General features: G+C 38.3%; 1 protein-coding gene across 1 annotated transcript in view; it reads left to right on the top strand.

Moving 5' to 3' along the window:
* The window catches only part of VPS13C (vacuolar protein sorting 13 homolog C), a 75,678-nt gene that overhangs the window by 47,832 nt on the left and 5,722 nt on the right, over window positions 1–22,124 (top strand). Inside the window, exons 58-81 of the mRNA XM_059481918.1 lie at window positions 1,022–1,179; window positions 1,603–1,724; window positions 1,949–2,243; window positions 3,641–4,030; window positions 4,735–4,839; window positions 5,371–5,535; window positions 5,879–6,007; window positions 6,535–6,668; window positions 6,878–7,004; window positions 7,937–8,172; window positions 8,490–8,640; window positions 9,696–9,836; window positions 11,338–11,419; window positions 11,509–11,578; window positions 12,028–12,139; window positions 12,463–12,576; window positions 13,011–13,147; window positions 13,417–13,498; window positions 13,712–13,825; window positions 14,081–14,156; window positions 14,729–14,892; window positions 15,709–15,754; window positions 16,780–16,903; window positions 17,545–17,659. Coding sequence (XP_059337901.1) covers window positions 1,022–1,179; window positions 1,603–1,724; window positions 1,949–2,243; window positions 3,641–4,030; window positions 4,735–4,839; window positions 5,371–5,535; window positions 5,879–6,007; window positions 6,535–6,668; window positions 6,878–7,004; window positions 7,937–8,172; window positions 8,490–8,640; window positions 9,696–9,836; window positions 11,338–11,419; window positions 11,509–11,578; window positions 12,028–12,139; window positions 12,463–12,576; window positions 13,011–13,147; window positions 13,417–13,498; window positions 13,712–13,825; window positions 14,081–14,156; window positions 14,729–14,892; window positions 15,709–15,754; window positions 16,780–16,903; window positions 17,545–17,659 — 3,389 coding nt within the window. The remainder of the gene's footprint in view (window positions 1–1,021; window positions 1,180–1,602; window positions 1,725–1,948; window positions 2,244–3,640; window positions 4,031–4,734; window positions 4,840–5,370; window positions 5,536–5,878; window positions 6,008–6,534; window positions 6,669–6,877; window positions 7,005–7,936; window positions 8,173–8,489; window positions 8,641–9,695; window positions 9,837–11,337; window positions 11,420–11,508; window positions 11,579–12,027; window positions 12,140–12,462; window positions 12,577–13,010; window positions 13,148–13,416; window positions 13,499–13,711; window positions 13,826–14,080; window positions 14,157–14,728; window positions 14,893–15,708; window positions 15,755–16,779; window positions 16,904–17,544; window positions 17,660–22,124) is intronic.

Here is a 22,124-nt window from a genome sequence, read left to right on the forward strand (position 1 = left end):
ACAGGTTACAACAGCCACTAATATGTAATCATCTGAGTTTTTCCCTTTCCATCACATTCCATATGAAGGTGATACAAGGCTTGTTCTGTGTTCATTAACTCAGCCAACAAATACCTTTGATAATTGTTTGTAGTATTTCCCATGCTGTGTATAAATCATAATGTAAAGTTGTGGAGTTGAGGAGTATTTGGACCCCAAAGCTTTCCTTCAGTGGTATTTGAGTACCATTTAAGGCGTTTTTGCCAGAGGATACTTTGGTGTCTTGGGACTTCTGCTGGTCAGAGTGACCCTGAGATATGTCAGAAAGTCTCTTTTCCCAGCCCAGCAGCCGAAGAAGAGGTCAGGACTCTTCTATCTAATTTCTCAAGGTTGTTAATTGTTTCTTTTCTATAAAATTCTTTCTCTGGCCTGCCTAGGTCTGTTCAGCAGGTCAGACAGAGGCATTCTGGCTTCCCTCAGGGCAGTGTTATCTTTTTATACTAAAAACTGCGTGTACATTATTGACCAATACCCATTATATGGGTAAACTGCGTGTACATAACTTCCCAATACCCATCACCTCTATGTTAGACAGTGAGTTTCCACCTTAAACCAATCCAAAAGTGCCAGCATCACAGCAGAAGATGGAGGCCAAGAAGGAGAAAGGCTGGATATGCCCAGATTCCTCCATCTTGCCCCCTGAACCCCCATTCTAAAAACCCCAAAAAATCTATTTTTCACCCTGTGACAAACTAATTATTATTCTGTTAAGACTTTCGTGGCTTGCAGATCCTCATGCAAGGTTGGTAATTTTTTCCATGGGTCATAATCAAAGGCAGAGGCATCTTAGGCTCTGTGCCAAGGTCTCTGAGGCCCCTGGCAGGGGTTCAGGCAATCCAGGACAGCCAGAGGGATGTCCTGAATTCCAACACTTTGGTTCTGGTTGTTGCTGAGTTTTGAGTAGCTTAAGCACTGTTCAAATAGGAAATGGTAGTGTGATTTGTGTTGCTAATAAAGACTTTTGTCTGTTTTTGTGGATCAGAACTGGAGGGATACAAGGAGGCCCTGAGCATTCCCGTGGCCAAGCCAGGCCGGCGCCTGTACAGCGTCAGGGACGGCGCCGACCGCCCGGACTCCGTGCTGGTGCAGATCGACGCCACGGAGGGAAATAAAGTCATTACTGTGCGCTCCCCTCTGCAGGTAAAACCCAACCCAGACACCAGCCCTGGCAGCACTGCTCTTCCAGTGTCACCTTCCTTTGCTTCCTTAAGGCATTTCTTCAAGATCGTACTTTTCCAAAATGTTACTTAAAGGCCACTTACTAAGTATTTTGCTCTGTTTGTTATGTGAATTTTCCTTTGGTTTTCCCTTTCCTGTTTTGGCTTTCTAATATCCTCAGCCTTGGGGATGCTTTTTATGCTATGTGACATTTTAAGCATGTTTTTCAATTCTTGGGACTTAGAGTTTTCTCATATACTTGTGTATGAACACAGCTCAAGTTTGTTTTCTAGAGGAATTTGGTTAAATCTACTAATGTTGGTTTTCCTTGTTGTTACTGATACTTTTTCCTGTAGAAATTTGTACCATAGAAATATAATGAAAACTTACTAATTCTGATTCCAGATCAAGAACCATTTCTCAATTCCATTTGTCATCTACCAGCTGGCTAAAGGCTCCAAGTTGCTGAAGCCAATTGGCATATCCAAGCCAGAAGAAGAGTTTCATGTTCCTTTGCATTCATACAGGTACATTTCCTCTGCTCTGTAGGGCCAGTCTGTGTCACACTGATGCACAAATACAGCATTAGTTTTGAAACCTTAATTTGCATGTGAAAGTCGTCCTGACTGGACTAAAACTCCTAAGTGCTGTCTTAGGTAATTAGTGTGCTGCAAAAGCCATGACTTTAAAATAGATGAAGTTAGGTGTCAGTGCAAAGCCACTGTGTACAATTCCTGCTGTTTTCTTACAGGTGCCATCTGTATGTCCAACCAACAGGAATATTTGAGGGTCAGTACAAGGAGTCTACAACTTATATTGCCTGGAGGGAAGAGCTACACAGGAGTGATGAAGTCAAGTGCTTGTTACAGTGCCCAGCCACTGAGACCAATTTCTTGCCTCTAATAATCAGCTCAGCAGCTGTACCTGATGAACTGAATTTTATTTCAAGTTCTGTAGAGGAGTTGGATCCTGCCTACATTATCCACCTTTGCCCTACACTGACTGTGAGGAATCTTCTACCATACACCTTGAGATTTTTACTTGAGGTAAGTTACTTCATGGTTTTATTTGTAAATCCCTTCCTTGGTTTTGGTAAGAATGCATTTAGTTAGAAGTGAAGGTGAATGCAGTGTGGAAGATGCTGAATGTTGGGTTTTGTATTTTCTGTTGTAAATGAATGAGGCTGATATGACATTCTGGATGTTTTGGAGATTTTTTAAAAAATTTGTGTGTACCTGACCAGCTCTGCCTTGCTCCTTTATCAGGAATCCTGTACTGGATTAGTCTTTTTCTTTTACATACTTCTGAGATTCTATATCTGATTTGGAAGCTGTCTTTAGCTTCACAAGAAGAGGTATAAGAGAAAGCATCTATAATTTCTAGAGCCTTTTTTTTTTCTATGTAGAAAATGAAAATTCTCTCCATTCTGACACTGATTCTTTACTGGTGACTATTGTGAGGTCTTGCACAAATTGGAAGAATCCTTGAAGGATGCTACACAGACATTTTTCCTCCTGTCTGTTCAATATTTTCAGTATCTAGTATTTCTTCAATAATCTGAGTGATTTCAGTAAATACAAGAGGTGTGAGCATTTAGAACCACCATCCTTGTTTGTTCTGTTTTGTCCTACTTGCATAACTGGCTGTGACATTCATTGAGATCTTTCTTTCACTCTTTCCAACATCACATTGGCACTATTCCCAGTTTTCCTCACCTCCATTGTACTTCAGTACTTGGAGTAACTGAAGAATGTAACTACAGAATGTAGAACAGAGTGGTGTTGCCTTGACTGAGGAGCTAGAAACCAATAATTCATATCTATTTCTGAATTCACTGTACCTGTACAAGGGTTTGTGCTTATTGTCTTCACATCCCTGGGCTAATCAAGCCTGGATACTACTCCATACAGTTAAATATAGTGTTTATCAGTAAAAATGTTTTATCAGTGAAAAGTAGGAAAGCTGTTGTTGTTGGATACCACTGCCTGAGCCAAGTTGTGCTACCAGATAGCATGGCAGAACTGGCAGGTCTGTGCCTTGGGGGTTCTTTAGTGTGAAAAATCCTGGCTGTGTATCTGCAGCATAGTCCAGTGCAGTCTTACACCCAGTATTGTAAGAATATGAATAAGAAATCATTGCCAAAATCCTTTGGAAATCATGGAGGAGAGAGGGAGGGAGTGGAAACAGGCAATATGTTAGAGCAAGTTTGCTTCCCTGAGATCCAGAATTAAGCAGTCTGTACTGCTCTGCAAGTAAAGTGTTGTTCTCAAATTATTCACAGGATCAATCTCAAGTGAGAGTGATTGGAGATTAAGACATGGGTTACTGAGGTATCTGAAATGTACATCTTACAAGAGAATAAAACACTGGTTCTTGAACCAGCATTTAAAATCTAACTTTTATGTGTTGAAAACTTAATTTACCTTATCTAATTTTGCTACAGGGAACCGCAGAAGACGGTGAATTAACTGAAGGGAGTACTGCAGATGTTTTTCATTCAAGAATCAGTGGAGAAATAATGGAGCTTGTCTTGTTAAAATACCAAGGCAAAGACTGGCATGGCCATCTTAAAATCTGTGATGGGATGTGTGAATTTTTCCCTGTGCGTTTCGTGTCCCACAGTGCCTCAGAGCTGGCCGTGGATGTTTACATCCATGCCAGGCCAGTCGGGGGCCACATGGTCCTGTCTGTGTTCAGCCCCTACTGGATTATCAACAAGACCTCCCGAGTTCTGCAGTACCGAGCTGAAGACACTCATGTGAAGCATCCAGCAGACTACAGAGATATTGTTTTGTTTTCTTTTAAAAAGAAAAATATTTTTAGTAAGAACAAGGTATGCTTCATTTAGGTCTTTAGGCCGTGTTCTGAGGGAGAAAACACACACACTTGTTATAAAAGGGATATTTTAATGTAGTTTTTAAGTCTAAAGGTTTTAATTTGACTGCTACTTTCTTTGGTACTTGGACATTTAAAGTGCACACTGCAAATATTCTATTTTGTGTTACATACATTCCTTTTGTTTTGATTTTAGTGTGATGTTTACATGGTCAAGTGAAGAGCACTGCAGTAGAAGTTTTTTTGAATACTTTTGGATTTTGGAAAAAAAATTGGATTTTTTTTGGAATTTAGAATTTTTTAAATAACTTTTTTTACCTAACAATAGTTGAAGGAATGGTTGAAAAACTATTCATTTGATTATTTCCTTCCATCTCTTCAAGTTTGTGAAGCACCACAAAGTGATGGACTTTTTTTCCCCATCTATGTGTGCTGTCATGAGCATGAGTCAATGAGAACTACTCTGCTTTGATACCTTCTACTGTAATATCTTTCCCAGAACTCAATCACAGATTAATAAATCACAATATGAATAGTGATACTACATTATTAGGTTATCCTAATTTATGGGAGGTGCTAAAAGCACTGAAGTGTTGTGTTTACATTGCTATATGTGTTATAACTGCAGTCCATAATGCATGAACCACAGAATGAAAATGAGTTTACTGAATTACTTTGCATGTTGTTGTTTTTTGTGTGTAGATCCAGCTGTGTATTTCAACCAGCACTTGGTCCAACAGCTTTTCCCTTGATACTGTAGGAAGCTATGGATGTGTCAAGTGTCCAGCTAATAACATGGACTACCTGGTAAGATCTGTTGCAGTGATTTGTGAAGCTCTCTGTGTTCTTTTGGCTTGACTTTTTACAAACATGTAGTACTCTGTTTGAAAACACAATGATGGGTGTGCATGGTGGAGATAATTGTTCACAATTGTTAGCAAGTGTTTGGATCTGCACTCCTTATCCAAGACTGCATTTTCACAACTAAGCAGAGTAAAGAGATGTGGGGAGTTTTGTTTTCATGTACTCGTTAACTGTGTTCTGATGATAATGGTAATTTTAAGTTGTCAGGATTTACTCTGGAGGGATTTTTGGTGGATTTTCCCCACAAAAACCACAGCTGCAAAATGCTACTGCTAAACCTGTCAGTTTACACTTGTGTTAGTTGTGTTGCATAATCTGCTGATTTTACTGCATGGTTGGTGCTTTTACTTCAGGTGGAAGGAACAGGAGTGTTGTGTGTTAGACTTTGTAATTACACTGCTGTTGGCTTTTCTATCCTGACTTTTCTCCTTAGCTTCTTGCTGATTATTTGCTCAAATTCTCCTTGTTCAACAGGTTGGAGTCAGCATCAGAATGAGCAGTTTCAACCTTACCAGGATAGTTACCTTCACTCCATTCTACACAATAGCAAACAAATCTTCTCTGGAACTTGAAGTTGGAGAAATTGGTCCTAATGGTTCTCTTCCAACTAATAAATGGAATTATATTTCAGCTTCAGAGGTAATGCTTCCTGGTTTTTTAGTTTTGATTTCACTGTAGACAAACAATTGGTTTTTAGGTGTCACTTGAGGGAAGAGGAGTTCCCTTACAGAAGCTGTCTCTTCTGGTGGCATGACATGGATATTTCACATCCCAAGGAAACTTGAACAGTACAGGTTGCATGTGCTGGTACATTAATCAAGTCCTTCAGTTTAGATGTGGATGTGTTAATCAGGAGATACTTGGCTAAGAACTAAGGCATGTGAAATAGTCTCAGTCACACAACCCTGTTTGTTTTACTGCTGGATTACCATGTTAAACCATTTTTGAAATGTTAAAGTCATGTGTATTTCTTGTCTTACAGTGTCTTCCATTTTGGCCTGAAAACTCATCTGGTGAACTTTGTGTAAGAGTAGTTGGCTATGAAAGCTCATCCAAACCATTCCTGTTTAAAGCCCAGGATAATGGTACTCTGCTGAAACTGGAAGAATTGGTGAGACTGACTTTGTGTAGTCTGTTGTTAATTCTCCATTTTAGCCCTATGGTAGCTTGACTCAATGAAATCATCAAGATCAAAACCTTGTGCCTTAAGTTATGGGTACACTGCTCTTCATTCAGATTTGTTGCACTAAAAAATTTATGAGTCAAATTTGCAGTGTTGTTAATGTTTTCATAGCTGTGTAGTCAAGTTGTTTAACTTGTAACAAGCTTATAGGAAACTGAACAGCTCTATTGCTATTAAGTTACAAAGGTATCTGACATCTGGGCTTTTTGCAGAGGGTATGTCTGGGTGCCTTCAGTTTGTTTAAATAGGTAACAAAAAATACATTCTGTTTTAGGATTTCTTAATCAACTATTACATGTTGGAGACACACAGTTCATGGTTAAATTAATTTGATACTTTAGCCTAGCATTAGGCAATGTGTTTATAAAGGTACCATGTTCAGTAAAGTCTTTGGATATAATGTTTATCAGTTCTAACCTGAATTAATGCTGGGCTTTGTCTAACTTCCTCTCCAGAATGGGGGCTTGCTGGTAGATGTGAATGTCTCAGAGCATTCCACTGTGATCAGCTTCACAGATTACCACGAGGGAGCTGCCCCAGCTCTGATTGTGAACCACACTCCATGGGATTCCCTCAGATATAAACAGAGGTATGGGAAAGGAAAAATTCATCATCGCTTATTTAACCAGGGGTATCCTGGTTAAACATCACCAAGGTGTCACATGAGTATCTCCAAGAGCTGATGAACCTGCAGCTGGAGGGGTGGAGTAGTGAGCACTGGGGTTTGCTTGCACCACTTAAAATCAGTGCTTTTAACCAGTGAGTGCTGTTATTTTCTCCTTTTCTTTTAACCTGCAGTGGATTACAGGAGGAAATGGAGTTGAAACCAAGGCAAGTATGCCTCTTTGCCTGGACAGATCCAACCAAACCGAGAAAACTGACTTGGGGCTACTCTCAATGTTTTGGTGAACATGACCTACTTAAGGTAAATTTTCTGAGGGGAGAAGGAAATGCTGAACCAATTTAGGACTATTCCAAAATTAAAACTATGTGAGAAAAAGCTTCCTCAGTAACTTTGTCTCAATCTGTAGGAGACTTATAGGTACCATCAAGAAACAAGATTTTAGATGTTTTGATAGTCCAGTGTGTCTGTCTTTAATTAGCTGCCCACTTGCACCTTACACTACAATGAATTCTTCAGAGGTGGCTTGGTTTTTCTGTTGAGTAACACAGAGTTGACAAAACTGAAAAGTTTTGCTAGCTAAAAGAAGGTATAGGAAAGCAAATTTGAGTTTCAGTTGTACTGGAAATGGTTTTAATTTCACACACCTGAACTCAGACAGAACCAGTTACTGTGTGCTTTACTGTATAAGCACTTCCTTGGGTCAAATTTTTCACATTAAAAAATGGGTTTAGTTTAAAACCCATTTCCTTACCATATAATTATGGTTGCATTCATGATTCTTTCAGGCTTTTAAGTAAAGGGCTTTAATTATCTCAGTTTTACCTTACAAATTATAAAAAAGGAGTATCTGCCTTTGAAAAGCAGAGATCTTAGTAATTGCCTGGTTTTACTGTTTGATGGTATATGATTTATTGCCTTCTTCTGCCAGTACTAAGATTTGAAGCCTTTTGCTTTGCTCTGAAGGCTTTTGTTCCCTAATGATTTCCAATATTATTCTAAACCACAGATATTGCTGGAATGTTTGTTTATAAAAGTGGGAAAAAAATATCCCAATCTCAGCTTCTTTCCAGTGTTAGGGTACAAGGTGCAACCAAGTCAGGACAATGCAGTAAATTGAACAAACAGGGAAAATACTGAGTTCTGGTTTGTGTTTGTCTGTAAACTTGCTTATAAACATAGAGCAACAGCAGGGATTTACTCATGTAATATGCTTTTTTTTCCCCTTGATACAGGATGACTGTGGCCAGTTCCCCTACAATGCAAACACTCAAATTCACTGGGTGTCTTTCCTGGATGGACGACAGCGAGTGCTGCTTTTCACAGATGATGTGGCTCTGGTGTCCAAAGCACGACAAGCAGAGGAGCTGGAGCAACCTGACCAAGAAATAAACTTGTCAATCCATAGTCTTGGACTTTCTCTAGTTAACAATGAAAATAAAAAAGAAATCTCTTACATAGGAATTACTAGGTACTGCCCATGGAAGTGTAAATATTGCTTTGAATAATCAAAATTTGGCAGTGTATTATAATTTTAGCAATAGAGTTGAAGGGGATATGTTTCAAGTTAAATTAAGTGAAACATTTTTAATTAAAATTAAATTTTGCATTTACTCCTATAGTGGAATTAGAACTAACAGGATTTAACTGCCCCCCTTTTTTAGCTTACATTAAAAAAGACAGAGGTTTTTGAGCCTGAGAAATTAGAAAATTATGTTTTACATGGTTTGCATGCATAAGAAAAGTATAAGTACTCTAAAATTGTTAACTTTGTTATTTGTGTTGCAGTTCTGATGTTGTTTGGGAACGGAAACCAAGGCAAAAATGGAAACCATTTAATCAAAAACAAATAAACCTATTGGAACAGGCATATCAAAAGTATCTCTCCAAGACTGCTTTCCAAGGTCCTGGTTGGCATAAACTGGACAGCAATACTGAGGTAGGTATTGAGTTTTAGTGTTTAAATGCTTGCAGAACAAATGCAACAGTTAAAACAGATTTCTGGTTTGCTAAGTTGGGATAGATGCTGTATGAAGAGAAACAGAAATAAGAGGCAGGATTTTTATTTAAGTAGTTACACATTTTACACAGTAGAATGTTTTTGTCTTGTGATACTGAGGCAGTACTGAGGTATCATCCAGGTTTGTATTATGAAGTAGGAATTTTAAAGGATTTTTCTTTTGTGTGGTAGAAAAGATTGCTCAGTGTCTGCACGTTAGTTGTGAACCTATATTTGCAGTATATACCCTAAATTCTTTGCAGAAATTTTGGTTTTAGCTTCTTAATAAGATGCAGTTCCCATTACTTGATATGGTAAAGGAGTCTTCAGTGTTCAAGGACTCTGGAAATTAATCCACTTACCTGAGCTTGTTCAGACATTAATTATACATCCCTGTATTCCATGCATAAAGAGTGTATTCACATGACTAAGTCCAATACAACCATTTTAAAGTACCATAGTCAGGCTTGTTTCCTATATCATCCTTTCATTTGAAAAACATGTATATACCCTCAGCTCTTTGAAAACTTGAATTTTGACCATTGCATTAGTGCATTTATAGTATATGGTATCAAATCTTTTATCTGTAGGTCATTGCATTGCACTCTCAATAAAGGAGAGCTTTATGCTTCTGCTTCTCATAACTTAAAAGTTGCAGGATCAGGGGGTAAATGTCAGTTGGGAAAGTAAATCAGCTGCATATAAATATCTTTAATTATGCCAGTGTAATATATAACTCATGAAGAAATAGCTACTTAGATGACACAGAGGTTCCTGCTTGGGACAACTAAAGCTGCCATGTAATGTCCTTGTCAGACTAACTGGTGGTTTTCATTGCTTTCCGTCCAGTTAATTAGATGGAGAAATTCAGCAGCCTGTGATCTGATAATGAGGAAAACCACAGGGTTTATTTGCTAGTCTGTCAACTAGTAATGTACCATTTTATTGTTTCCCAAATTAAACTGTATCTTAGCTCTGCTTCCTTATATTTGCAGGTGAATTTTAGCAAGTCTCCAATGGAAATGCGTCTCCCCGTCAGATGCAGCATCCGCCGTAACTTCCTGTCAGGAATTCAGGTTGAATTCAAGCAGTCACCTCACCAAAGGAGCCTACGGGCTCAGCTCTACTGGCTGCAGGTACCTACCATTTAATATTTAATCCTTCCTCTGGTTTCAAAACCAGACAGAAATATTAAGGCTTTGATTTCCTTCATTTATGTGAAGAAGTATTGAAAAATCAGGGATGCCCCAACGAAGGCAGGGAATGATGCATCTGACTCCATGTTCTCAGAAGGCTAATTTACTACTTTATATTATATTAAAGAATACTCTACTATACTAAAAAATACAGAAAAGATAGTTACTGAATGCTAAAGAGATAATCATGAAAACTTGTGACTCTTTCAAGAGTCCTGACACTGTTCCCAACTGGCTAATGGGTGAAAACAACTCACAGCAGAATGCAATGAAACAATCACCTGTGGGTAAACAATCTCCAAACACATTCCACATATGAGCACAACACAGGGGAACCAAATGAGATAAGAATTGTTTTCCTTTTCTCTGAGGCCTCTCGCTGCCTTTCAGCTTCCCAGGAGAAAAACCCTGGGTGAAGGAATTTTTTCAGAGAATGTGAATTCCACAAAGAAGTATCTCGAAATCCATATGCATGTGGTGCCTGTATCCCTACATCAGAGTAGCAGGGGTGCTGTGATGGGAAAGTATTTCAGAATTGTCATCCCAGGATTTTGAAGTAGTGTGGGAAGAATTCCACATAACTGTGTGCTAATGTACAGCAGGGTGCTATGGTGGAGAGTTTATTTCTAAAGGGCTGTGTTTTGGTGTTTTAAAACCTCAGAGAGCTGTGTTTTGGTGTTTTAAAACAGACCTCAACCTTTTTCAAAATTCTACTGTAGTTTTTACACAGAAGTGTAACATTATTTTACAGAGTATATCTAAGAGTTTAGAGACCTTAGTACAAAAACTGCCTGTCTAATGGGAAGTAGAGAACAGGCATTTAAATATGCTCAAATAGTATGCAGTAATGTATCTACATGTAATATTAACACTGAATTAATGTGCAACACTTGCAGCAGGTCAGCATAGTCCTGTCAGTACTAATAGTGTTGCTAAATTTGCCAGTAGAGCACTTTAGCAGGTACTGGCAAGAAGTGTTCAGAGCTAGAGGGAGATGATGTTGAGTGATCATCATTGCCATCTTCATCTCCATTTGCTGCCCTTCTCTGAGGGTCCTGGTGCTTTTTCTGACCAGCTGGTGGGAAGTTTGCTCTTTCCTTTTATCTTTCATTTTGTTTTTACTTTGGCCTGAAGGTGGTTTTCACTATACAGTCAGTGTTTGCCATCAGCTGCAGACCTTGTGAGGGAGTCTTTGTGGGTGTGAACATCTCTAAGCATCCCTTGTGCAGCGCTTGGAATCATCTGACCTTTTATAACTGAATGAGTAACATTCCACAATGGTATCAGAGTAATCCTTTTGCTCTTTCCTCCTTCCACCCTAATAAGTAGGGCATTCCTCTTGAACACAATTTATAAACAAGTTACTCAAACCTTCTGAAATTAAAACTGTTTGATTATCATGTCACTAAAATATTCCTGTAATTATGCATTAATTTTTTAGGTGGATAATCAATTACCAGGATCGATGTTTCCTGTCGTATTTCACCCTGTAGCCCCTCCCAAGTCCATTGCTTTGGATTCAGGTAAGAGAAAGCCTATAGTAATAACAGATTTATTTAGCCTTGAAAGTAGGAGCTTGTCAATTTATTTTTGAGTGTTTTTTTCTCTTTAGAACCAAAACCCTTCATTGACATCAGCATCATCACTAGATTCAATGAATACAGCCAAGTCCTGCAATTCAAGTGAGTGTAACAGTGAATTGTAATTTAATTTTAGAGATGTGATATATTTTAGAAGGGAACTTTGTTCCTAAGTTTGTTCTCCTATCTAAACCACTTTTGACTTCAGATTGAGTTTTTAGATGTCTCCAATAAAAAAAAATTCAAAAAGGAACTTAAATGAGGACTGACCATGTGAAGGGACTGTTATGCAAAGCCTTTAGTCATCAAAATTATTTCTTTCTTGTACTACAGTATCAGAGTTGTGTGTCTGTTTTGTTTTGCAGTGCTGGCCAGTAGGCACTTCTAACTGTAAATTGAGAGTTGATATTTTGAATTGTAAATCTTAATGTGTGGTATATGGGTAAATCTTAATATGTGTGACCTTGCACAGCAACACTTAACTTGTATAGGCTAAGCATGTAATATTTGAGTTAAATTTGTACAGGTATACACTTTCTTTCCCATTCTAGGTACTTCATGGTTCTTATCCAGGAAATGGCACTGAAAATTGATCAAGGATTTTTAGGAGCACTTAGTGAACTTTTCACTCCATCTACAGACCCAGAAGCTGAAAGACAAAGGGTAATGTATGAGAGAAAGAGATTTTTGCTGGAATGGGACCATAAGTGATTGAGGAATTTAAGTGAATATCAATATAATATAAAATGGAAAAATCACCCAGAAATTTTGTGTCTGTTATGGGTTGTTTGGGTTTTCTTTGCTATCCCTGGATTCATTAGTACACTCATATTTAAGTAGTTAGTTAACTGTATTTAAGTATGGTTATTTTTTCTACTGTTTATTTATATATATATATGAAAACATATTTAGATATAATATGATTAATTGTATTACATATATGGATGAGATTAACTTCCTTTTTTTCTTTTAAATATTGAAACCAGTCTAAATTAATTCAGCAAGATTTGGATGCACTTAACACCGAGCTGATGGAGTCTTCCCTAACAGATGTGTCAATGCTCAGCTTCTTTGAACATTTCCATATTTCTCCAATTAAGGTAAGCAGTAGAGACATTATTGGTTAATAAATCATCCAATTAATTCATTACAGTAAATCCCTAGTGGGGATTTTACATTCTCTAAATTTAATACTTTGTTGGAAAACTTTCTCTGTTGCCCATGAGTACAAACAGACCTTTAACCATAACTAAGTGGGGAGAATCAATGGGTATAATAATGCTGAAAGCCAGATAAAATACTGGATAATGTATCATAAATTGTATTAAAATATAATTTAATGGGATTATCTTAATGTGTCTCTTGAAGCAGTTAGATTTTTTTGGAGCAAGGGAAGAAAAATCATCACTAGATTAAATGATAGCTTTCCTCAGTTTTCATCACTGATTTGTTTACATGTGCACCACATGACCTGCTCTGGTTTGGCTTTTCTGTGGTCTTGATTTGTCTTCTTTTACTAACTCTGCCTGGACAGTTGCATTTGAGTTTGTCCCTGGCTGCTGGTGGAGAAGCATCGGATAAGGGGGAAGAAATGATAGCTATCCATTCTCTGAATTTGCTGTTGAAAAGTATTGGAGCTACTCTAACAGATGTGGATGATGTTGTTTTCAAGTAAGTGAATTCATTTGTTTGGGGTTGTTTGTTTGGGGTTTTTTTGTTTAATACTTTGTCTGCTGTACACTTAATAATTGGACCCATGGTAAACCTTGCTGACTGACTAGTGTAAATTTATACAGCCTTAGGGGAAAGGGAGGAATGGAGAGAAGATGGGGTTTGGGATTCTTTTTAAGGCAAGTCTTCAGGATTCTCTGAAGGAAAGCAGAGAAGTATTTGAATGAGGAAGGATGTCTTTAACTTATGAATCATTACTTGTCTTTCAGACTTGCTTTCTTTGAAATTAAATACCAGTTCTACAAGAGAGACCAACTGAGGATGAGAGTTATTAGGCATTACAGTGAACAAGTAAGCTTGTTTAGTCAAGTCTTTGTGTACAATTTTGAGTATGTGTCCTAAAGAAAATTTTATTTTTCTTCACCGAACACTTAGTTGGGCACTCTAATACCTTACTTGGGTAGTAAATTAAAAAATGAACCAGGCTGGGATTCTGATGTGTGTGACAACACCTCATAACACTGCTTTTGTTGTTTGCCTTTTTTCTTCCCTCTCATCGTTTAGTTCCTGAAACAGATGTATGTTCTTGTACTTGGATTAGATGTTCTTGGAAATCCATTTGGTTTGATCAGAGGGCTGTCTGAGGGAGTTGAAGCTTTCTTCTATGAGCCATTCCAGGTAGGAGTTCCTGATTCTTTAACTGGGTCTTTATAAAGGGCTGATTGAATGATGTACTGGTAGGGGTTGTAGTTTATTGTCACTATACTCCACACTCTGAACAGGCAGGCAGCAGTAATTTTTTAATGTGAATGTCAAAGGAATAACCTATTCAGATGGCCTTACTTGCATCAATGTAAAAGAATTGCTAGTTTTTCTTGAAACAGATGCATCATTGTGTGGTTTTCTGCTATTCCTTATTAATTTCATTTTTAGGGAGCTGTTCAAGGACCTGAAGAATTTGCTGAAGGTTTTGTAATTGGTGTTAGAAGTCTTCTTGGGCACACAGTGGGTATGTTCATAGTGTTCTTTTTTGATGAATTCCCACATTATTTTTCTAGTGAGTGTTTAAGGTTGTCATACTGTTGCCAGTGTTTGTGGTACAGATCATTCACACATAATTTACCTGAGACCATCTGAATATCTGTTTGTAGACTGAGCAACCAATGTGAGAAACATTGCATAACATTGCATTGCATCACGTTGCATATATAACTAAGTTGGTAACATGCTCTGAATAAATAAGAAGCATAATTTTAATGCTTCTAAAATGTCTGGAAAAGCCTGAGCAGAGTTCTGTTACAATTACTTTAGATTTTTAGCTGTGTCTTGACAGCAATTAGAGAAAATATTGTTTCATCAATTATGCTATGTAACATGTAGTAAAGTGCTATAAATATTCTCTGTTGCTGTATGTATGGATATCAGACCACATTCTGGAATCTTCTCATGGATAGCATGGCTCTGTGTGAATTCACCATATCTAAACTGAATAGGAAGGGAAATTGCTATGAACTTGCTGGCTGTGTGTTGTTTGCTGTTAAGATGGGAAAGCACAGTAACTCCTTCTTTGTGTTCCCTCAGGTGGGGCAGCAGGGATGGTGTCCAGGATCACTGGCACTGTTGGCAAGGGCTTGGCTGCCATCACTCTGGATGAGGAATTTCAGCAGAAAAGGAGAGAGGAGATGGGTCGGCAGCCAAAGGACTTTGGGGAGAGCCTGGCCAAAGGAGGAAAAGGCCTGTTAAGGGTATGGTCTGGGCATGAGTGTTTCATGTGCCAGCTTGCTTGAAAATCACCTGCAGGAATTTTGAGATCTTTTTTGTCAGTTAATTACCTAAGCAGAAGAGACAGGCAGTGGGTTTATAGGAGATTCCGTGTAGTGCATCAGCTGTAGTGTTTGAGGTCCTGTTTCTGGTCACCTGAGGAACTGGAGTTAGGATCATGGGTGGGAAATAACACCAATTTCTGCTGTGTATTGTATAAATAAATGGTTACTCATATTCAACAAATGTGTTAGGTATTTAAGGTAATTGGGCTTGTAGGTACAAGGTTGTGGTAATTGGGGATGGGCACAGCTGTGAGCAGCACTGGCAGCAATGAGCCAGGGAGTGCCCAGGGCACTGAGCAGCCACCAAAGGGAGCAGAGGGCACACAGGGCAATGCATCAACATCAGGGGTGTAAAAGGCTGGGCTGGAGAACAAGAGGAGCAGATGCTGGCAGCCTTCTGCAGGGGTGAGGTGTTACTCTGTGTGGGTTGAAGCTTTCTGAAATTGTATGGTGAGACTCTGTGCATCGTGGCCATCTCAGCTGTGACATGTGGTGCACCAGGCCCTTACCTGACCTTGCAGTCAATTCTGTCTTTAAAGTCTTTGCCTTTGTTATAGTTTTCTTAAAAATATCAAGTAAGAGAAAAAACAAAGCCAAAACCCCTAGCCAAACAGTGTTTCTGATACTGAACTTTACATTATAAACTATTAAAATAAAGATTTGAGACAATAGATTGCCCAGTTGGACTGACAGCATTTCAGTTTCTCATTGGGAACTTAATTATCTTTGTTTTAGGGTGTTGTTGGAGGTGTGACAGGCATCATCACTAAACCAGTAGAAGGTAAGCACAAAGGCTGCATTGCACTGCTTAAGTGGTTTCTCAATACTTGACAATTTATTTTGTAATGTTAAGAAATAGCAAACCAAGTATGGTGATGCTAAGGCATAGCAAAATTTTTATATTTCTTATTCTAATGTGAATTTACATGATGATTTCCTCAAATGTCTTTATATCTGTTGTTGGCTTTACCACCTTTTAAACATTTGTATGGTTAAGAATAGGTTATCTCTGTGATGTGTTTTGTTAGGCCTGCTGTAGTACCCAATTCATTGTCTGAAGCCAGAATAAAGATAGTAAAAATAACAAAGTAAAAATCACCAGCTGGAAAAAGTTTTTTTGGGGCTCTAAAGGTCACAAATCTTCAAAAACAAATTTAGTTTTGTGACTGAAGTCAGTATTTGTTCCTGTTACTTCATGAAGATGATAGATGATGAAAAATATCTGGGATAAAATGCCTCTTATTAATCTTCATGTGTCTGTGATTTAAATGTTGGGAGTCAGCTGTAGCTGTGTGGTGTTTTACAGCTTTTGTGTGGTACTTAGATATGTAGGCCTTGTCTCTTGGGTGGGTGACCTCACCTGCTTTCTGAACACTCCTTTGGTTCTCCCATAGTTATATATCACTAGAACTATGTAATTTTGAGATAGAAATAGTTAACTTCTATCACACTTCTGCATCTTAGTGTCTTCAGAACATTAACATTTTGTTATTACTGTCAACCTAGAAAAAACTTGTCTATTGGCCTATAGTCCAGATGGAAAGTGTGAGAAGGAGAATCTTGATAACATCTCAGTTCTGGGCCCTTCAGAGGCTGGTGAGGTGTTAAGTGGACAGAGATGTGTCTGGGCAGACCAGGAGGCAGTGGGTGACTTTCCACAGACAGCTCTTTGTACAATAGGACTCTGCAATCACTGCCTGTGGGCTGTTTCCAACACAAAACAGCTCCCCTGTAGCAATAATGGTTTAATTCTGTGATTAAGTAGGTCATGAAAACATGTATTTTTCTGTTTCTATTCTTTCCAAGGGGCTAAAAAAGAAGGTGCAGCTGGATTCTTTAAAGGCATTGGGAAGGGGCTGGTAGGAGTGGTAGCCAGGCCAACAGGAGGCATTGTGGATATGGCAAGCAGCACCTTCCAGGGAATTCAAAGGTACAGTGCAGGGGGAAGTTCTCCTCCTATGGTGGATACCAGGTGGCAAAGTGCTCCAGTAGTGCCACACAACTATTTGTAAATACAAAAATCAGAATGATATGTGAGGTTGAGGAGTCCAGTGGCCTGTAACAAATCTATTTTGTGATGACGAGGAAATTGCTGCTTCAGAGAACGTGCTGCTCTGTGGTAGCTCAGGTAGGCAGTAACTAATCACTGTGGTAGTTCAGGCAGACAGTAACTAATCCATTTTTTCATTTTGCTCCTTCCACTGAGGAGAAACGTCTGTTAAATTTACTGTGCAAAACAGACCATTGAAATTTTCAGAGTAAAACTACCCAGTCTGAAATTTGGTTAGCAGTGCCCATCAGGGCCTTCTTGTATTTTAATCAACTTGAGAACCCTTAGTAAGTTATCTGCATTTGGGAATCAACTTCTCCAGCTTATTCTGTAGCTGTTTAATTGACTAGTGCTACTTTTGATTTATTATTAGCAGTCTGTCTTTACTATTTACATCTGCAGGGTACCCAGGATGTGTAAGTGGGATGTGTGGCAAGTGAAAGGCTGACTTCTAAAGATGTACTGGTGAAACTCAGACTTGTATTAAGCTTACCAGAATCATGTTGCACTGTCTGTGGCAGGGTGGCAGAATCAACTGAGGAGGTGTCAAATCTGCGTCCCCCACGCCTCATCCGTGAGGATGGCATCATCCGGCCCTACAACAGGGTGGAAGCTGAGGGCTATGATTTATTTGAGGTATGTTCTGCATTGTAAACACAGTTAAAATTCTCTTTAGAGAATTTTAGGGCTCCATAAAGGATTAAGTGCAATCAATCTGTAGCAGTCATGATCTGAAGTAAAAATTTGCCCCAGCCAATTTCATAAAGCAAGCCTGGATAGCAGGGAAGGCCCAGTGCTTGGAGTAAGCTGAATGCAAGATGGAAGCTGCAGCATTGCTGTTCTATGGTCTTCTCCATTTTATGTTCACTTCTCATACACTGGAAGGAGGTAGCAGGATTAAAAATTACATAAGGATTAAGATTTAAAGATGTGAAAACTCCTCCATTTTGATAGATCTTTGTTTTTGAAAGATTTTGTCTTTATTATAAAGCTAAGGTTGGTTTACAGACTAAGCAACTAAGCAATAGACCTTGAATTGTTTGGTTGTATCAGCAATTAAAAAAACTGCCTGAATTTTCATACCACTGCTGTTTGGTTTTTCCTTATGTTGTTCATAATAGCAATCTGTCATAGCTACAGGCACTGTGTGGACATTTAGCCTGCTTTCTAATGTGGATGTGCCTAACATATGGGAGATGAACAACATGAGTTTTCAAGTTCTTGACAGTCAGAATCAGTTAATTTGTATTTTAGACTTTGTGTTCTTAATACTTACCTTTAAATGCTTATTCTGTTGCTAAAAAGTTGGAGTAAAATAACTGTCTGCATTAACTTGGATATTTGCTAGTTGCTTGTACATGGTCTTTTAATCCTTATTCCCTGTTCTATTTCTAACATTTATTTTCTTTCTCCTTCTCTCCTGGCATGCAGCAAGAACTGGAATAATGGAGTAAACATTTTCCATATTTCTTGTCTGTTTCTCTCACAGTTTTTCATCTGCCTTAAGTATTTAGATCAAGGGCATGATTGCATTTACCATGTCCTCTCCCCTTCTCAATCTTTTCTGTGTAGCAGTTGAATAAAATGGTGTTTGATGTTGTCCAGGCTCAGAAAACAAACTTGAATAACCATCTTCAGTAAGATTAGATGGGAGAGACAGGGAGGGTTTGTTTCCTGTATATTTATTTTTCTGAGGATGCTTAGCTCCTTATGAATGGCAACAACAGAAGGCACTTGGAAAAAAGGATCACGGTAGGTTAGATCCTGAATTTATTTATTTATTGGTGCTCTCCAGAGGTGGAGCTGTGGACAGAAGGGCAGAGCAGATCTTGAGCAAAATTTAAAATAGTGATAGAGAATGGAATTTAATTCTGGGAAAGTGTTTGTAATTTCAAGTTTTTTATAGAAGTGCTGAGAAAACCTGTACTTGTGGTTTCTGTGCTGTGCCATAGCCCTGACAGCTACACATCTGCTGACCCACTCTGCCTTCAAGTTACTACTGCTGGTTCTTTATGAATTTGCTCGGTTAAACATACAGCTAGCTTAGTTCGCTCTAGCTTTTAGTCACAGAATCTTCAGGGGCTTTGCTCTTCAACATAAAAAATAAGTACAAACTGTCAGATGTTAACAGGAATCTACACACACACACATATATAAATAAGTATACATGTATTTCTATACTAAGCAATGCCATAAACTTCATTACTAATACATTTTAGAAATTAGCAAGCTAAGCTTAAGCTGTTGTCAGAGCAAATTTTTTGCCTATTATATGTGAAAATATGTTGAACAGAAGCATTTTTGCTGGCAATGCCTTTTAGAATGTAATGGTCAATTTAAAATCATTCAAAAGAACATTTAGTGAGTTTTTTTAGAGGATTAAATGAGATTAAGTTGTGATATACTAAGCAGGCCAAATTTTTTCTTCTTGAATGTTTTGGTTTGGTTTTTTTTTTCTCCCTATGCTTTTTATATCTGGCAAAAAGGAAAAGATGGCACGGTCAACACGGAAAATTTATTATGCAGTTCCTCCACATTTGGTATTTGTACTTTCTTAAGAGGTGTAGATTGGAGCAGAATACAAACCAGGAATAGATCCTCTGTACAGTTCACTAAATACAATTGGTTTCTTTCAACAAGTCACTTAATGGAATACAGGAGAGGTGTAATTAACTGTTCTTGGTTTTCGTGCTAGAGGTCAGTGTTGGGAAGGCTTTGTTTTCTAATGTAAGCTAGCAAGCAATGTAAAGCAAGACAGGACAGTGTCTTTACATGAAATTGGATATTTAATGAAAAAATAAGAGTCAGTCCTATGTGCATTTACAAATTTAATCACAATAGGTACAAGTGCTGCTTATTTTTGGATCCAGCTTTGATCCTATATTAGAAGTAGTTCAACCAGGACCCACACCTTCTCATCTACTTTAACTACATTCAGTGCATAAGTCCCTTTAAAATAAATATAAACTCATGGGGTGGAAACCTTGTAAGGTTACGTTAAGGATCACATGCCTCAGTACCATCCAGTGATTGGATGGAAAAATGTTTTACTTAATTACTTTTGTGTGAAATGTAGGCATTAGAGCTTGTCTTAAAGGAGCAAAATGTAGGTTTTAAAAGGAAAGTGAGGGTTTTGGTGCAAACTGAGGGTGAAGTGGATGAGTTGAGTTGTGTAAAGTTGTTTCTGCAGTTCCTTGTCCCAGAAGTGCTGGATGTGATGTCTGTGGGATGTGTAGGGATGTGCTCAGTTGGTCCCAAAGCTGGGAGTGAGATGTGATGTGAGCAGGCTGTGCCTCAGCCCATGGGCAGCACACCATGGCTTTGCTACTCAGAAATGCACAGCAGAACTCAGAGGGCAAACAGGGCAGCTCTAGCAGAATTGTTTTCCAAGGAATCACTTCTCAAGAGTTCCAGTCATGGTCTGAGCAGTGTTGGAGCTGAGCTTTGCAGGAGCAGGTGCTGGGAGCCCTTGGTGTGGTGGGGCTGTGCCTGTGCTGGCCGGGCTGTGCTGGCCCAGCTCCTCAGGGCTGCCATGATGTCACTCATGCATTATTCAATGCCCGTGGCATTACTTTGTTTCACATCCCAGTTAAAGCAGGAGCTTTATAAAGAATGCAGAACACCTCATGAATAATTGAGGCAGGGTGGTGAGGCAGTGTGGCAGAGCATAGACTATGCTGGAAACTGCAGATTCTATTTCTGCTTGACTCACTGTTCTGCTGTGTAAATCTGCATTGCTTCTTTCATTTCCATGTAAAAGAAGAATGAGTTAACTTCTTCAAAGTGCTGTAGTATGCTCATAAAAATAACAGCTTTTGATTAAGATGTCTAAATTTTAAGAGTGTGCAGATCATGGAGTAATTTACATCAAGTGCAAGCTCCTTTTTACATAATGCCACCACCATTGTGCTGGCATCTATCAGGTGTATTGAGAATAGCTCACAAACACAGCATCTTTTCGGCGCAGGCCTCAGTGGGAGCTCTTACTTTGGTAACATATTGCATGTAAAATCTAAAAATACTATTGGGATTGTTTCTGAAGTTATGAGAAACAGGCTTTCTCTCCAAAGCTTTGAGTTTGAATAGAGAAATATGCTTATGAATAAATCTGTTTAAATATGTGGCATGTCTAATTTCTTCATATTCAACAAAAGGATTCAGAATATGGATTGCAGCCTTTGAATTACAGTCCTCACATGGTGGTGGTTTTTCTATTTCTTAAATTTTTTACTTGTTTTTGAAACAGCCAAGGTTCAGGTATAAAATGTGAGTTCATATTTTCATTTTAGTCATATGCTGCCATGTTTCTTCTAATGTTTTGAAGAGGCTTTTTCCTTTCATATCTACACTGTACAGTTTCAGAAATTTTTAAGATGGTCAGAAAGGGATATTTTTTATAGAAGATGTTGGTTGACCCTATGGTTTTGCTTACTAAAAAATGCTGGATTAAAATGTGTTTCAAAACATAACATCACTAGAGATCAAGTCTAGGAAAACACTATGCTGTTGATTTCAGCTCTTGAATATTCATCAGCTTTTGAGATTAAAGGATTTTTTGGAGTCAGTTGTGATGTATGATGATGCTTTAAGATATTTGTTGAACTTTTGAATATATGAAAATAAAATGCAAATAAAAAAATTCAAATGTTCTTTTAATTGATTCTTATGTAAGCTGATCTTTCAATTTTGGTTACTGAAACTGCATAGAGTGAAATCTGTTAATCACAGTCAGACAAATGTGGAGTCAAGTGCAGCCTCTTTGTCATCTCATTGGTTTTTGGGTCCATCTAAGGAAATAAAAAAGAAATGGCTATTTACAAGAAGTAACTGAAAACCTACTGAATTCTTAGTCCTTCCTCTTTAGGTTATTGTTACTAGTTAGTCAGAAACTTGAGGAATGAGACCTTGAGGAATTTACTGTTGTTGAGTCTGAATTCCACAGTAAGAGCTGTAAAATGAACTGAAAGTCGTCCTACTTTGCTCTGAAGAATATCAAACCAATTTTGGGGCACCCATTTGCTAGAAGTTGATCTGAAGTATTTGCATTCTGCATCCAGGCATTCTTCCTTCTGTTTCCCCATTTTTCTACACAGGAGCTGCC

The sequence above is a fragment of the Ammospiza nelsoni genome, chromosome 14 (genome assembly GCF_027579445.1).
Source record: "Ammospiza nelsoni isolate bAmmNel1 chromosome 14, bAmmNel1.pri, whole genome shotgun sequence".
In the NCBI taxonomy this organism is placed as follows: Eukaryota; Metazoa; Chordata; class Aves; order Passeriformes; family Passerellidae; genus Ammospiza; species Ammospiza nelsoni.